A 16,807-nucleotide genomic window follows, 5' to 3' on the forward strand; every position below is an offset into this window, starting at 1 on the left:
ATCGTTTCTAGCAGTGAAATAATAATTAACTAACGGCAAACCTTCTTCGTCGTTGACTCTCCTTATCATTTTTATACAAATTTCAGGTATTTTGGGGAACTCTGGGCATTCAATGCATATGTCTTTCATGATTTTTATCACCCTCTTTCTCACACTCACACCAGTATCCTTTGATTGAGACTTGAGTGAACAAAATATAATTTCAAAGTAACTCTTTACCAATATTCGCTGTGACAACATTTCATAGTATTTGTCTATAAGTTTGGGGCAACTAAGAACAAACTTGCCAACCAAATCCACTGCTGCTTCTCTTACAGATGTTGAATGGTCTAAAAAAGAGTGTTGCACACCCAGCTGCATATTAGTTCGGCCCAGTATGGCTGGGTCTGCTTCGACTATCATAGTGAGGCACTTCATTGCTTTCGTACGGATTGCAATTGAATTTTCATTAAGGACCTTGAGAATCTGCAAATTTTTATAAAATATATATATATCTAAATTATGTTACGGTTGAATATATTTACCTGCATAAGATAAACATCAAAACTAAAAGAAAATGGCCGCTTCGAGGCTAGGTATCTACAAATGAGCTCTGCGCTCTCATAATCGATATAAGTTTGCAAAATCTGCGTCTTGCCACTTCCATGGTCTTCAAAGGGTTTCACTTTGGACATGAGAAAGCCTTTTCTTTCTTCTACCAAGTAAGTCACCTCAGCGTTTTCTTGCTCCTCTTTCTGATCAGAATCTTCATCAAGATCATCATCTTCAGACTCTGCTAATTATTCAAAAGATTTTTTTTTAATTTAATTTATTCTCTATATTTCATTACCTTTATGTTTCTTTGACTTCTTTTTCTTGACTTTTCTATTATTCTTTAGAGCTATATCAAAGTGTCTACTAATCTCGTCCCCTGCGCCTTTGAACCATAGAACTATGTAGAAATGCCTAGCGTAGTTGTAACTTTGATCGCCTTGTCCACTAACTGCTAAGAAGTCTAAAAGGACCTTCTGTAGATACTGACACCGCTCCTCTTCTTCTTGCATTGATGATATGTTATCACACTTCTAGAAAAAATTGCTTCTTGAATAAATATTTAACCATTGCAAAGGCGGGGTCCTTCTGGTATCTCAAAGCAATCCAATTCGTACATAACTTTTATTTTGATTGAAGCTATCTTATATTTATTTATTGCGTTATATTGAGTGAAATATTGCCCTGATTGTGAGAAGTAATTAAATGACATATTTCAAAAACTGTCAGTGTGTTTATAATTTAACAAAATAAAAAATCTATTCTTATTCTTATCTAGTAAAAAGGTTTTTTTCATAACCAGCTTTCGGACGAATTCCGATATTTTTCGGCCGGTTTGCGTTCAGATGAATTCCGATTTTTTATGGATCATTTCCAAATTTTCAGTTGAAGTTTGAAAAAGCATTTTTGGACGAAAACCTTTCCAATGACTTTTTTGTGACCTATTACAAATATTTTTTTTCCAGTATCTAAATGCATATTTATCCGGAACAAATACTGTCAGAATCTAAATCTAAGAGAGGAAGAGAAAATGATCAAGACTGCGCCTGGTCAATTTCTCCAACCTTGGGTTTTGTGTATAAGGGACGATTTGAGACACCATTGCAGTGCAAAAAATCTTCATTGTGGGTGGGTCGCAGGGGAGGTTTTATATGTGATTATATTCCATAATGCAATAAACTATTATTTATTATTATTATATAAAAAAACTGATTGTGGCACTTGGCTGATAATTTGCAGGCTATGGGGTCAGGGTATGAAAAAGCTATGTTTCTGGCTGGTTAACTAACAAGACTTCAGAAATAAGAAATACATTGATTACTGCAACAGGTTGATACGGGAGAAATTGCAGTCTTGTTTTCTGCGGTTTCTACCAGACATTACAGGCGAGTACCAGCTTAGTTCCCATTCTCAGGCGGCAGTCAAAACCATTCCCCATCATTTAAATTCCCTTCCCAGTAACCAAACCCATGTTCTTTCACCCGGGCCCTGTGGGTCGAAGGCCAGCCATAATATTGGCCCACGAGATTTGCCATTCCCAAGAGGTATGGACAAAAAAAAAATAGGCTTGTCATAGCGCTTCTGTTTTTTTGCTCCTCCATGTACCCCGCCTTCGCACTAACGCCATTTCACATAGCCTACAATGAACTTACCTTGCTCTTCAAGTCATGTTTGGAGCCAGAGTCATCAGAATCCTTTCTCTCCTCCTCTTTAATCTCGTTTATCAGTTTGTTGATAGTGTCTACCTTCAGGTTAGACGAGACAGCATCCTTCCTCAGCCTAGCAGCAACAACGCCCAGATAGTCAAGTGAGGCAACCCTAAGGGCGATTTCTATTCCTTTGTTCATAAAATTCTTAACTAATATGTTGCCAAGGAGACTGAGCAGTAGCTCAGCAGCAGGCCACTCAGGTTTGTTGACAGTGGTCAGTAGATCTTGAACAAAATTCTCAAACAGGGGCCGGTAGTCAATTTCTTCATTCTTGTTGCCACATTTGTTCAAAAATACAGTCAAGAAGGTGCCTGCCAACTGAATAGCCAGGTCGTGCCTAGTTCGCACAAAAACATCTCGATCAACCTAAATTAATTAGGAATTAATAATATTAAATGAATTATTACTGATGGATATGTTGTTGGCACAAAGAAACTTGTGAACAAGACGCAACTTCACAAAAAACCCATATTCAATTAAATATATTACTCTTTAAAAATATAGACCAACCCAATAGCTTAATAAGCTAAAGGGTACCATAAAAAAAACAAAAGATTATTCATGCGGACACAAATCCCAAGAACTGTCCTACATTTAAATTGGAGAACTAAGTTTGAGAGTTTTGTTGAATAGGAATGACTAACAATAAGAGATAATTTGAAAATTTCAGGAAAGGCCACATACATAATTGACTATTTTTACACATTTTTGCAAAAAATTAAATTGCCTTTTTTGCAGGGGCAACCAAATATATTTTAGACGCTTCAATTTCTTGACCAAAATTTTAATTTCTTGCGCTTATGTTTTAGTTTTTTCCTTTGTTCTAAGCAAGGGGTTTTTTTTATCCAAATTTTAATTTTAGACCTGACATGTACTAAAGACTACTGTTAATATTCTAGTCTTACAGAACAACAATAAAATTGAATTGAATTGGTCATGCTATTATTCTTGTCTTGGGTTTTTTCACGAGTTTTCTCTCAAAATGTTTTTTTGTGAGCATTAAACATTACAAATATTTTGTTCTTACCGCTGTGATGCTTTCATTCAATAAACCATCAGTTTCATTGTTCTGAGCAATAAGAGAAGTTACATCACCAGACGGCTTGTGCAAGCGGTCAGGTAGTACAACCACACACTGTATCAACTGCAGGACCAGAGCAGTCAGCATCTGAATGCAGTCTTGATTTTTGAGGCGGTACGAACGGAGAGAGCGCTTGTTGCTTGGCAGTCTTGCAATTGATGCAAGAATGTCATCTAACAACAACCTCCGGTGTTTTTCGTAACGGGTAAAAATCTGTACAACAATTTAAATCTATTAAAAAATCTGAAAATTTTGTGCTTGCAAAATATCAACTTACGGTTGTGACTAATTTTAAAGACGACAGCTGCAGTTCAGAGACACTTTCGACAAAGAATGGAGATACACTGAGAGAGGACACATTTAAAACAGCAGTGTCTGTGAGAACTTGGATTGACAACAGCTCAGACAGCAAACCAACGACTTCATTAAGCTTATTGTACAAAAGCAAAATGCTTTTTTCGCGCACTTCTTTATTGTGTACTTTCTTCTTCTTGGGGCAAAATGCTGTTATGGAAAACCTATTTCACTTTTAATTCATTTCTAGTTTCAAACTTGCCTTTATTAGAGGTTATTCTGTAGACAGGATCAAACGATGGAAATATGGTATTAGACAGTTGATACTTAGTGAAGAGAACAACTCTGTCTATCACATCTTCTAAGTACACCCTCTTGGGCATGTTGGCTGAAGTCAGAATGTATAATACGGAGAGGGATGAGTCAACACCCCTTAGCACTCTTTCCATAGCTATGTCATGCCACAACTTAGTTTCCTCCTCATCATCATCCTGCACAAAGATTTTGATGAATAAGTAAAAAAGTTTATAGGATTTGATTACTGGATCCGCAAGGGGGGAAACTTTGGAACCATCTCTTATGTTCTTTTCCAAGATGTTAAGGAGCCTCACTAGTCTTTCACAAGGAATGGACTGAGTGGCCCCCACTACTTTCAATTTAGCAGCCTCACTGTATAAGTCTTGCAACTGGTACTTCGGAATAAGAGCCTCACTTGGAACATCAGCATCTTCATCTAAGGTATTTCAACATTTAATTTATTGTAATTACATTTTAAGTAACTTACCACAATCAGCATTCAAATCCAAATCCTCAGTGTTGTCGAAAATCAAGTCAACACATTGGCTAAAGCGCTGATAGGTGTTGCTCTCCATCAGCTCATCAGTGGAAAGTTTTTGAATCACAGGAACCAGCTTTCGTTCAATTCTACGGATTTTTTTCCTTGGGGATTCTTAAATTCATAGAAAAACTAATAAATAATTTTTTTTTACAGTTCAATAAATTTACCATCAACTGAGTTTAACTTCCTCCCTCTAGAGGGAGATTCAAAGTCGGGCAGATCATAATCATCATCATGCTGTCTACTTCGTTTTTCTTGCCTCTCTAAAAAAGAAAGCAAAGCATGAAAACATTAAAAAATTTATAAATATAAAAATATATAAATAAATATAAAACAAACATGGATGCAATAAAAAAAGCTGGCAAAAGTCAAAAGTGCGTTTGCGCTCAAAGCTATTCCGACTTCCACTTGAAGGTCTGCCATGTTTCCTCTGAACCATGAGCTAGAAAAACTCAGCTTGTGTCGTGAATTTCATTTTAATACCTTAGTGGCATTGACAGGAGTTTAAGGTCTCAAGGGAGGTGGGGGGGGGGGGGGGCATGCAAACACTACAACTGTTAGAAAGCCCTTGACCAGGAGTCAGGTCGGTTGGGAAGCACAAATGTGCCAAGAGTCGACTACGGCAAGAGACCAACCCAATAGCCTAAGAAGCTAATGGAGCCATAAGCAAAACAAAAAAATTGAAATTTAATATTTACTAGTAAATAAAAAGTATTCCAAAAGAAAGAGGCTCATTGCGGCAATCTTGGAAGCTTTAGCATAATTCTTGGAGTGGTGGTGCCGTTTGCCGTTTTGTCCAACAATTCCTTTCTTTCAAATAAATTGTTTTTAACAATTACATGTTAAAAATGTGATGTAGCAAATTGGACAGTGGACAAATACACAATGATAATAAAAAGGACGTACTTGCATTTTAAATAGAATTTATTTCAGTTTTAGATAAGATTTTGAGTTAATTTGACCTAATATTTTTATTTATTTAACATTAAATTATAGGTAACCCGAGTACAAGAATTAAAATAATTTTTTTCCCTTATGGCACCCATGAGCTTATTAGGCTATTGGCTTGGTCTCTTGCCAGAGTCGAGCAACCTTAGCACATAAACCCAACCCCTGGTTGGGGACTTTCTAGCAAAGATTTGGACTACAATGCCGATTACTGGACAAAAGACCTTTTGGCAAACACCTTTAGACAAAAGATCTCTTCTCTAGAGATGGCTTTTTGTCAATAATATAATTCAAATACTTATTAACTGTTCGTACCCCTCTTCCTCAGTGCCTCTTTTTCACGGCCCTTGCTCTTAAAGAATTTTGAGTTTGTTTTTGTCTCATCTTCAGACCCGGACGAGGAAGAAATTTCTTTGTACTTTGACCTTCCTGGTGTTGGCTTCTTAGAGTTATTGACACTGATGGTAATACCCAACTTATTAGCTAGGTCCGGCTTATTTTGTGCAAACTCCTTCAGGCTTTTCTGCATCAGAGCCTCATCCTGGATGATTATGAAATTTAATCAGCTGTGGACATATGTTGATGAAATAATTTGGGTTTCAACTCACCTCTGGTTTCAACCTGTTAAGCATAACTCTGGGCTCCTTGATTTTAAAAACAGACGGATTCCTTGCAGATCCTGGAGCTGAGAAGAATGAGAAAACTACAATTTTTAATTTATTTTTATAGTGACTTAGCATACCATTGGCTGATATAACATTTGGCACTTGCTTGACAGGACGTGGGGAATCAATACAATTCTGCAAGGAGCGATTTGGTGAGAAGCTGCTGTGGGGACCTATGTTGCTTCCATTAACTACTTGCTCTTCGTCATGCAGACCTTTGAGAAGGTTCTGCTGAGATGGGTGAGACGAAGAACCGTGTTGCAATAACAATGAAGGCAGGGCCTCATTAAGGAGACCAAAATTACTGCTTGAGAAAGAGCACTGCTCAAGTGGTGGTAGGGTACCAATATTGTTAACCATCTTGCTTGGTTGGTTGTGTGGCATCAAGTTAGCGAAAACCGAGTCCATGGCCCCAAAAGCCGCCTGCTGACCAAAGTTGTTGGTGTGGTGTGCTTTCATCTGCTGACTTGGCTGCATTTTCAGACAGGAGGCTTTATCTGAGCAAGAAAATGGTATTTATCAATTCTCCATTCATTTTCAGTTGAATGAAATAACTTCATTATATTGCAAAAATAAATAAATCAGAATAAGCTTAAAAACATCACACAGCAGTACTCGAAATAAACCTATAACGGAGCAAGACTTATTTGTCAAACCAAACAGACTGTTGCTGACTGCGCAGTCCCCTCACATTTTGATCCCTAGAATTTTCAATCATCTTCCCGATTGAATCAAAAACATTGATAGTTATCAAGTGTTTAAGAAGGAATTGGAATTAATATTCGGCGACAAAATTTTCTATGACGTGCATGAATATTTTTTGTGTAAAATTGTGTGAACTGTATTTGAAATGTATTTTAAATTTATTAAGCTGTATTGAGATATAGCTGTATTACAGTGACCTATTCCAAAGATTATTTCTGTACATATGTTGATCTATCAGGAATAAATATTATCTGAATCTGAAACTACTTAAATAAATTCAGCATAAAAAAAGAACCAGCAACATGCAAATTATGCAAAGCCGGTGTGCAAGACAGAGCAAACCCTTTTAACTGTGCTGTCCTTTCAAATCAAATTGACCCCCTGCAAAATCTGAGCAGGACAGAAATTGAATCCCAACTTTATTGGATTGCTCAAAAAATGAATAGCTGAAAAGCTCAAACATTAGGCATAAAAAAAGATTTTTAACAAATTATTAATTTTGAAAAGAAAAACGTGACTGAAAGCAGGTATTTGTTTAAAGAAGTTGACACTCGAGATGATCATGGAAAAGCCCAATCGCTTCATTTCCATGAAAGCAGACACTTAACATTTTTTGTATTTTTATTATTCACTCTTTTAGGTCAATTGTTATTATTATTTATTCTTCTCAGTCAATACAAAGATTGAAAAAAATGAGCCATTAACTTCAATCTCACCCTGATTCTAATGGAACCAATCACCTCAAAGTGTCATTAAATTTTGGCAGTCATCAGTTTTTTCCATGTTATTGGGGGTCATTTATTTTTTGAGCTGGAGGGCTGAAATTTAGTGTGTTTATGTCTCAATCATCCCTCTAGGTTGTTTGTTTATTCTACTCAAGTCATACATGAAAAAATTAATTTGGAAAAAAGAGCAGAAAGTGTATCACAACTAGCAGAGGTCTGCTTAAACGCCCGACATCAAAAAGAGATCGGCCACCGCGTGAACCCAAACTATCGAAAAAAAAAGAACAATCACGGTGTGATTGTAAATATTTTGCAATTCCTTTCATTACTTCACTTGTGAAATATAAACAATTATAATAATATGTAACTAAATTACTTGTTACCTTGGGCATTTTGGGCTTGTTGGCCTTTAAAAGTGTTCGGATTCCTCAGTAAAATGGCTTTCAACAACTCAGGGATGTTTTGCTGGTGTTCAATTGGGTGGTCTGTGCTTGCGAAATGGTCCTTCAGCTCACTATTGTTTAAAAATAATTATAGCGATTCTCTAAATAAAAATGACTTACATGTGTTCAGCAGACGTTTCAACCAGACTGTGAATGAGCTGAGGTACCAAGTTTTCATCATGGACACTGAGCAAAATCTGGGCCTCCTCTGCAACGCGGGGATGAAACAGCAACGATTTATTGCTCATAGTTTGCGGCAGCGGAGTTGGCAGAGGCATTTCAGGTAACACTAATTGGTAAATAAAATAAAAAATTAACATCATGTTAAAAAAAGGTGAAAATTACATACAATCTGTCAAACTTGAAATGCCGGCCAGGGTTGTGATTGGAACACTTGGTATCTCTCCGTTCATCATAAAAGGTTTACTCTGTAAATCATTAAACGTCTTAAATGTTACATGTTACAATTGTCACATTGTTTACAATCAATATTTTATTTGCTGCATCCAAAAATGAGCCTACAACAATGGTTTCTGGTTTCTTTAATCTCTAATCCTCTGAATTCTGAATCCTCACTTCCAATATCCATAGCTAAATTCAAAAGTTGAGTGCTTATGTAGCGTATCTACAATATCATGTTGTACACGCACCTTATTATTATTATTACATATTCAAAAAAACTGACAATTTAAACTGATACACTTTAGAAAAATTTCAATTCATATTAGAAAAGGTTTTTTTTTTTAATATAAGCAGATATTGAGTTAAAATGTTGTGCAATGAACATGTAAATAATCTTAACCAAGGCTTAACTGTTTCTGAGAAGATAATCGTTCTTTTCAGAGTCCTGACCCCTCATCCAGCAGATACTAAAATTTTGCAGAAATTTTTGGGGCCCATCCACCTCTATTTTTCTACAGGCGGGGAAATATCGGAACCGGGGTGGTTGATCGTCGACGGCAATTATCCACCGTCCTCCGCGGAGCGCACAGGTGAGCAGAAAAGCAAATGAGGTGAGGAAAGATCAAGACTTACAGCAAGTGTTTATGCGGCGATGGTACGTAGAGGGCTAGCCGGGACCGAGTCTTGGAATGCAAAAGACCTAGCGCGAACTCTGGGCACCATTTTAACTCAAAAGTCTGTTCGTCGCGGACCGCCCTGAAGCCGAAACCTGCAGACGTGATCCAACATCCAACAAGATGAAGTTGTGAAGTTTCGCTATCGCTGTTACTGTTTTGTTTTCGTGAACTCAGACCGCATAGCAACCCATGCGCGATACTCACTGCTGTCGTGCGCGACAATAAGTAGTTCCAAAACCGATATTTAAAAAAAACTTAAAAAATAAAATTGGCTAAACGTTTTAACGTTTTGATATACGATTTCTATAATCGTGTTAGTCTTAAATAAATATTTGAATTTTAACACGATTTTGGATGGCATTTTCAGATGGATACATTTATTTGCACCAAATTTTGGTGTTTTGAATTCCCAAAAGGATATTCGCACCAAATTTTTCACGCCTTGGTTACTATATATTTATTGTAAGCACTCCACCGACGATTGCAGACAACACCTTTTGTAGGCAACTCCGTCGTGAGTTTGCGAGCTTCGGTCCTCGACCTCGCTGCGCCTCCACCCTCGCTCGCGGCTTTTGCAAAAATTAATCGGTAATCTTGGGGGTTGCCGGTTGCCCAACTCCGAGTTGCTGGAGCGTGGGGGTGCCTACAACTCTCCGTCTGCGTGCAATCCGATAAAATTTTTTTTTCATTGGTTAAATAGGCTGATTTTTTATTGTTACATGTATGCAAATCTCCAAAATATAATTAAAAATGAATAAAAAAAATCCATTATAATGATTAAACTTCTTTCACAACAAATCATTACAGAATTTGAATTTGAGGAAAGGATAGACTGATTATGTCTAGTCACTCTCCTCGTATCTACACTATCTCACTATATTTCCGAAATAGATTTTGGTTTTGCACTAAGAATTTTATACATTCGAGTATATACAACGATGGCACGGTCATGATATTATATTTGACAAATAATGGCCGGTTTACAAGTATCTAACGCTTCATTAGATCTCCAGTATGGAATGCCCGCCATTGCCCTCAACGATCTTTTCTGTGCTCTCTTGTATTAAATGACTGGAGCCCCCCTCCCCCAATGCATTTATGACTTTGGACATGAGCAAAGTAGATCAATTTAAGAATATTATCTGACACCTTGTATTTTCAGTCTATAGTGAACACATGAGAGACTCCTCTCATTTTGCTATAAAAACCTTATCACAGTGATCGTTCCAGTTAAGTGTATCATTTATTTGCACTCCCAGAAGTTTACCAGATTTACAGATTTCAATATTTTTATCTTCAATCTTAACATCAGGTTTAACTAGATTTTTCGTTTGGCTAGAGTGTGTATTTGTAATATTTTTGATTTTTCTGAATTAATCCTCAAAAAATTTTCATTAGCAAAGCTGACAAAACTTTCATTGACCACAATCGTTTTTAGGGGGAAAGCTATAAATAATCAACAATTTACTCATGAAGATATATGTTACTTATTTCGTCCAGCTCAGTCGCATCGTAAACCGTTTTTGCCAGCTCTCTTTTGTCAGCAAGTCAAGATTTTCCAGTTTTCTTCATCCGCTATACTGATTCACTTTGTTATCCATACAAATTTTTTTTTGGTATTTTTGGTATAAAAAGAGGGGCCGGGTGGGCGTGTCAAAGAAGCGTGAAAATAATTTGGTGCAAATAATGTGTTGGGAATTCAAAACACCAAAATTTGGTGTAAATAAATTTATACTTTTCAGATTTGTTTTAGTAAATGCATTTTTCTGTAGAGGAGCTATATAAGTAATTGTAAGTATTATCGGGTAGGGCTGCGAAGTAGTGAGTCCATCGGGAGTAAATTTTTCTCCCGAGGAGTCCCATTCCCGGAAAAATTCTCGTTTTCCCACCCACTCCCGGCGAGTTCTGTGTCCAATATCTCCCGGGAATTCCCGTTCCCGAAAAAAATTTCCCGGGAGTCCCGGTTATTACTATTTTTAATTTTTATAATGAAAATTTCAAATATAAGTAAGAACAAGTTTTTTTTACCTTTTTTATAGCGAAAATTCGAATTTTTTGGAGTATAAAACAGGGTTTTTTCTAGCGAAAAATTGAAAAAAAGAAAATTGTAAAAAACAGTTAATTTTGCTGAAGGTTTTTCATAATTTTGCTCCCGGAAATTCCCGCTCCCGAGAAAATTTTCCCGGTTCACTCCTGCCTTGACAAAATGGGTACTAAATCGCTCCCGGGAGGCAATTTTCTCGGGAATTCCCGGGACTCCTGCAAATTCCCGTTCCCGTTGGACACACTACTGCGAAGTGCGAAGAAAAGGCGGAGCCTCCCTATCCCTAGTGCAATGTAATCGAATGGGAGCCCCGCCCTTATACACATCCCATAGTTCTCTACAACAAATACAAAGCCTAGAGCTATATATATGGACAGACAAATGCACAGAAAGACGACAAGACAACAAGAGTTTAAAGATTTTATTAAGATAGATAGACAGATAGATTGATAGAGTATTTATTGAACATGCGCCGGCAGGTGAAGTGACTTCTATTGTGTGCTCCTGTTTGAGCGACTCTTGGGACGTCTTGGTGTCGATTGGACTGCCGTTTGGAGCTTCGACAGGTGGCTGGGTGTCCCAAGTGCTGGTGTGAGTGAGGGCAGACACTTGGAGCGGAAATTGTCTGAGAAATTGGACGCCGAAATGTCGCCGACGGACAACCCATGCTGCTGCGGGCAGCCGGCTGGCCATCCTACGACGGCCCCCATCTGCATTAGAACGGCTCTCCAAGTGCTCCAGGAAAGTGTTTCACACATCCAGACTGCTGTCGACGACCTGAAGGTGCGCGTCCTGGCCCCGAAAGTCCCGCAAATGTCGTCCTCTTCTTCAACCAATGAAGTGACAGACCTAGTCGAATGGACCAATGAGCAGCCTGCTCAGCCAAAACAACAACAATTTGAATATAATGGCCCGCGAATGGTTGAACTGGACGAAAATCTTTTTCAAGACGCGCCTCAAGATGCCTCTCTTTGCCACTGTGTCGGCGGCGACTTCGTGATGGGCAAAGGACTTGCGGTTGAGATGCGGCAGCGTTATTGCCCGGACCCAGTACTGCGATATCTGCGCAGCCGAAAGTGGAGGCCAGGACAAGTCGCAGCGATTCCGCTCTCCATCGATGGCAGGGTGACAAGGTATATATTTCACCTGGTCACCAAGCCTTTCTCCAGGTACTGCCTCCCTCGACGTGAGGAGCTCCGTAGGACGATCCGTGAGTTGGCCCACCAATGCCATATTAAAAAGATACCGGTCCTTGCTATGCCCCAGATCGGTGCCGGCCTCGACAGACAACCGTGGCAGTGGGTGAGGCAGGTCATTCTGCAGGAGTTCAGGGGCCTAAACATCGACATCCTTGTCTACCGCCACCCAGGAGAGGGGAGAGGCGCCTTTGCTCGTCAAGCACAGAGGAAACCTGAATATGTAACGCAGCCTGACTTTTCCAGTGCATCGTCCTTTGCAGCTCTGGCTCCTGAAGAGGAAAAGGGGAACCCTGATAACTCTAGTCCACCTGATATTTTGGACCAAGTGGACGAGCTGAAACCCGAAAACGTTCAAAACCCTCAAAGGCGCTCCCCGCACCGATTGGCAACTGACCTGGAGAAGATGATGGTTCGGCGAGGCCTTCCGCTGCCAGTGCTCGATGGAGAGACCAACCAGCAGCCTCAACTTGGGCCGGGCGCGGCTTTAAATGGCGCCAAAGTGCTGTCTACTCACCAGGGTGGGGTCATCGGACGCGTGGACAAGGTGACTAGGGTGTCGGAGCAGTCCGCGTCCGCGTCTGGCCCCGCCCGCCAAGGTGAGTCAGTTTCTTTTTTAAAACCCAATGTTGCTGCGGATGAGAGCAGATCTCCTTTGCCACTGACTGACGACGCCCCTGTTTCTAGCCTGTCTAGACCTGAGCCAATGACGACGAGCAACGTAGTACAGCCTCAACCAGGGCCGGGCGCGGCTTTAAATGGCGCCACTGAGCTATTCACTCACCAGGGTGGGGTCATCGGACGTGTGGGTGAGGAGACCAGGTCACAGTCCGCTTCTGGCCCCGCCCGTCAAGGTGAGTCATCCCTGAATTTGGTGGCCGACGTCTCAGCTGAGATGGACGGGTCTTTTGTGTCGTCGAGTAATGAGGCCATTGTTTCCAGTGTAAATCCTGAACCAGATAGCGACGCAGAGCAGCCTCAACCTGGGCCGGGCGCGGCTATAAATGGCGCCACTGAGCTATCTACTCACCAGGGTGGGGTCATCGGACGCGTGGACAAGGAGACAAAGATATCAGAACCGTCCGCGTCTGGCCCCACCCGCCAAGGTGAGTCCGACCCAAAAACGTCTAGCGTGACCTCGGCTAAGGCTACTCTTGCTTCCAGCTTGCTAAAGACTAACATCTATGGGAAACTGAATTCGAGGGAAAAAATCAAAGACCTTCAGAAACCAAGACCGAGATCTGCATCGCCATCGTTGCCAGCATCACCTGCATCCAGTGCCTTCGTAACGAAGCGTCAACATCAACAGCGAAAAAACCTGGGGGGCAAATCCCAAGCGACAGCCAAGTAGATAGTAATAATTAATATTAATAATAAGAGCAGAAATAATAATTTAGCAATACTGAATTTAAATGCGCAGGGCCTACGTACGCCACATAAGTTAGCACTTTTTAGTGATTTTATTTATAATCTGGATAAGAAACCAGATCTCATTTTTGTGACTGAGCATTGGCTAAATGAACTAGAAGTAACTAATTTTCTAATTGATGGTTATCAACTCATTGCGTATTTTGGTAGAGCGAATCAAGAACGAGGAGGAGTGTTGATACTTAAAAATAATTCATTAGATTGCAAAGTTCAAAAATTAAAAATTAAATCTATCCCAAAGAAGTTTGAAATCTGTGGTGCCTCCATAATATTCAATAATAGGAAAATAAGCTTATTAGGTTTATATAGACCAAGTAATCTAAAATCTAATTGCCAAATCCCTAAATTTCTAGAGCAATTTGAAACACTAGTTGGTCAAAAGAGATTTCATGAAAATGTGATAATAGCTGGTGATTTTAATATAAACTTAAATAATGATAATTCTCATGCTGTGAATTTACAATCAATAACAAACTCATTTTCCCTTCGCCTGGTTAATAACACTCAAAATACTCGAGAGGAAAATAATTCTGGCTCCTTAATAGATCATATTTATACTAGTATTTCATGTGCTACTACCTGTGCTGTACTCCCAGCGCCATTCTCTGATCACAATGCAGTCCACGCAAGTATGGATATTCCGATTATAAAAGCAAAGGATTCTTTTTCATTTATTAGAGACTATAATGAATTAAATTGGCAAAAATTCTCTAACTTTTTACAAAATGAAAATTGGAGCGCAGTGTATAATGAGATTAGTGTCGATAAGCAAAGCGAAGTATTCATGAGTAAATTAATAAGTTATTTTGGTGAATCCTTCCCAATGAAAAAAACTGTGAATAGAGCCAATCAAATCGGGAAAATAAAACTATCTGCTGAAACAAAAAAACTGAGGCAAGAATTACTAGAATTGTCTCAAAAAAGTAAAATTACAAATAATCCCGAACAGAAATCTGTATTAAAAAATAAAATAAAAATGATGAAGAAACAGGTCGGAGAATGTATTAACAATGAAGTACGGCAATATAATGATAAAAAAATTAATGGATCTAATAATAAATCTAGCGCCGCATGGAAAATTATCAATGAATCTATAGGAATAAACAAGTGTCTAGCACCAATTAGGGAACTTAATACTGCTAATAAAAAAGAGTACATTCAATTAAATATAGCTAACTACCTCAATCAAATGTTTGTTGAAAATAAGCCAGCTGCTCCGCATGATAATATTTGTGATAGTGAACCGCTATTCCCTGAATTTCATCTCGAACCCATGTCTGATTATGAAATATACAGTATAATTCAAAACCTCCCTTCTAAAAATTCATCAGGGTGGGATGGCATCTCCGTAAATGTACTTAAAAAAATATCGCTGTATATTACTTTGCCACTTACATATATTATTAACAACTCATTCTCCGAAGGTAAATTTCCGGATAATATGAAGCTCTCAAAAATTATCCCAATATTTAAAAACAAAGGTGAACGCGAAGACCCATCAAATTACCGACCTATCGCAATAACACCCTCAATATCGAAAATATTTGAAAAAGCTTACCTAAGCCGGCTTGAACAACACCTAGATAGTTGTAACATTATCTCACCAGAACAACATGGCTTTCGCAAAAATAAAAGTACAGTCACTGCTCTTTATAATTATGTAACGAACTTTTATGACGCTCTAGAAGCCAAGGAAAAAGTAAATGTAATATTATATGATTTTAGTAATGCCTTTGGCACTCTATATCCTCCTTTATTAATTGAGAAATTAAAGAAATATGGTTTGGACTGTAAATCGCTCGCATGGTTGTTCAGCTTCTTGACGAATCGTAAACAATATGTACAATTGCAAAATATCGGTTGTGATCACTTTGTAACTGAAATTAAGTCTGATATTATCTCGAGTGATATGGGTGTGCCACAGGGTACGATAATTGGTCCTACAAGCTTTACAACGTATATTAATGATATGCCCCTCAGTATTGTGGCGGCGTTACTTGTTATATTTGCTGACGATACAACTGCAATAATACGAGGTGAAAATTTTGGTGATGTAAATAACAAGACTGAAATGACTAATAGTGACTTTATAGACTTTGCTAAACAAAATCACCTAAAAATTAATTGTGACAAATCTAAATTACTTCAAATTCATACCCATCAAACTAGAAATCTCGTGGCACCAGTGATTAAAATTAACGAAAAAGAGGTTGAAATAGTAGCTCATAGTAAACTTCTTGGCGTGCAAATAACTGATACTATGAATTGGGCTGAGCACTGTAAACATGTTGTGAATAAACTAAGGTCCGTAACATATCAATTTACCAAACTGAAACATAAAGTATCGGATAATGTTTTGAAAATGATTTACTTTGCCCATGTACAGAGTCATATCTTGTATGCAATTATTGTCTGGGGTGGCTCTAGTAATATGTCAGATGTATTCGTAGCCCAGAAGAGAGTTTTGCGTGCCCTTGCTGGATTATATTATGGAAAGTGGTATAAGGCTTTGGAATCTTGTAAACCACTGTTTAAGAAATACGGAATATTAACTGTCTACTCCCTTTATATCCTCGAGTGTATTAAGTTCCTTGTTAGAAATCGCAAAATGTTTAAAAGGTATAGTGACCCCGGAGTAGTGGACAGCAGGAAAGTTACGCGTGGCAATCAGTCTAATGTGAGTGAGAATGATCTCGTTGAAAATAGGTGTAGACTCCAAATAACTGTAGAAAGTCCTGCTGTTATGGTACCTAGAGTTTTTAATGCGCTGCCTATTAATATAAAAAGATGTAAATCTGATGAAGAACTATTGAAAAATGTGAAATATTACGTGATGGAAAACCAGTTTTATGACATGAGTGAATTTTTTGCTTTAAAAACTATGATTACTTTAGAATCAGACTAGAATATATCCTTTATTGACATGTTTTGTAAAAGCTGTATACATTGTGTACGTTAGCTTATACCAAAATAAAATTATATTGAATTGAATTGAATTGAATTGAACACAACTAGGTGTACAACGGGTGTCTACCAGCTAATTTTTGTCTCTAAAACTAGTTTTACAATTAAAGTTTGTTTCAATAATTATAACAAAATACAAAGTTTAGTTAAGTTTGAT

The 16,807-nt window shown here is 38.3% G+C and overlaps 2 protein-coding genes across 6 annotated transcripts in view; one reads left to right on the forward strand and one right to left on the reverse strand.

The window, feature by feature from the left end:
- LOC132204854 (nipped-B-like protein) overlaps window positions 1-9,195 on the reverse strand; it is a 31,022-nt gene extending 21,827 nt beyond the window's left edge. The window contains exons 1-18 of one of the 3 annotated variants that reach the window (XM_059633690.1): window positions 8,975-9,195; window positions 8,289-8,367; window positions 8,060-8,228; window positions 7,880-8,010; window positions 6,144-6,563; window positions 6,010-6,086; window positions 5,717-5,942; window positions 4,621-4,716; window positions 4,403-4,564; window positions 4,158-4,348; window positions 3,878-4,106; window positions 3,599-3,825; window positions 3,268-3,534; window positions 2,184-2,606; window positions 830-1,064; window positions 525-775; window positions 220-465; window positions 42-168 (exon numbers count right to left, since the gene is read on the reverse strand). In XM_059633690.1, the coding sequence (XP_059489673.1) occupies window positions 42-168; window positions 220-465; window positions 525-775; window positions 830-1,064; window positions 2,184-2,606; window positions 3,268-3,534; window positions 3,599-3,825; window positions 3,878-4,106; window positions 4,158-4,348; window positions 4,403-4,564; window positions 4,621-4,716; window positions 5,717-5,942; window positions 6,010-6,086; window positions 6,144-6,563; window positions 7,880-8,010; window positions 8,060-8,228; window positions 8,289-8,355 (3,544 nt within the window). In that variant the 5' untranslated portion in view covers window positions 8,356-8,367; window positions 8,975-9,195. Of the gene's footprint in view, window positions 1-41; window positions 169-219; window positions 466-524; window positions 776-829; window positions 1,065-2,183; window positions 2,607-3,267; window positions 3,535-3,598; window positions 3,826-3,877; window positions 4,107-4,157; window positions 4,349-4,399; window positions 4,565-4,620; window positions 4,717-5,716; window positions 5,943-6,009; window positions 6,087-6,143; window positions 6,564-7,879; window positions 8,011-8,059; window positions 8,229-8,288; window positions 8,368-8,974 lie in introns of all 3 variants that reach the window. The other 2 variants (XM_059633688.1, XM_059633687.1) reach the window with 2 other exon arrangements.
- On the forward strand, window positions 8,836-13,562 carry LOC132204855 (uncharacterized). 3 transcript variants are annotated; one of them, XR_009442563.1, is made up of 3 exons: window positions 8,836-12,857; window positions 12,946-13,112; window positions 13,201-13,340. XR_009442563.1 is itself a non-coding variant. In XM_059633691.1 (2 exons), exons 1-2 carry the CDS (start codon window positions 11,708-11,710, stop codon window positions 13,428-13,430), a joined length of 1,665 nt encoding a protein of 554 aa, XP_059489674.1. In that variant the 5' UTR covers window positions 8,837-11,707; the 3' UTR covers window positions 13,431-13,562. The 3 variants fall into 3 exon arrangements, 2 of the variants coding, with proteins under 2 accessions (XP_059489674.1, XP_059489675.1); XM_059633691.1 differs by adding an exon at window positions 13,423-13,562 and having other exon boundaries at window positions 8,837-13,364; XM_059633692.1 differs by having other exon boundaries at window positions 8,837-13,112.
- The last annotated feature ends 3,245 nt before the right edge of the window (window positions 13,563-16,807 follow it).

Source organism: Neocloeon triangulifer, unplaced genomic scaffold (genome assembly GCF_031216515.1).
Source record: "Neocloeon triangulifer isolate White Clay Creek 2 clone unplaced genomic scaffold, ASM3121651v1 ptg000022l, whole genome shotgun sequence".
NCBI classification, from domain to species: domain Eukaryota; kingdom Metazoa; phylum Arthropoda; class Insecta; order Ephemeroptera; family Baetidae; genus Neocloeon; species Neocloeon triangulifer.

Coding starts and splice junctions, on each gene's coding strand:
- LOC132204855 (XM_059633691.1), top strand. CDS start 11,708: ATGTCGCCGACGGACAACCCATGCTGCTGCGGGCAGCCGGCTGGCCAT.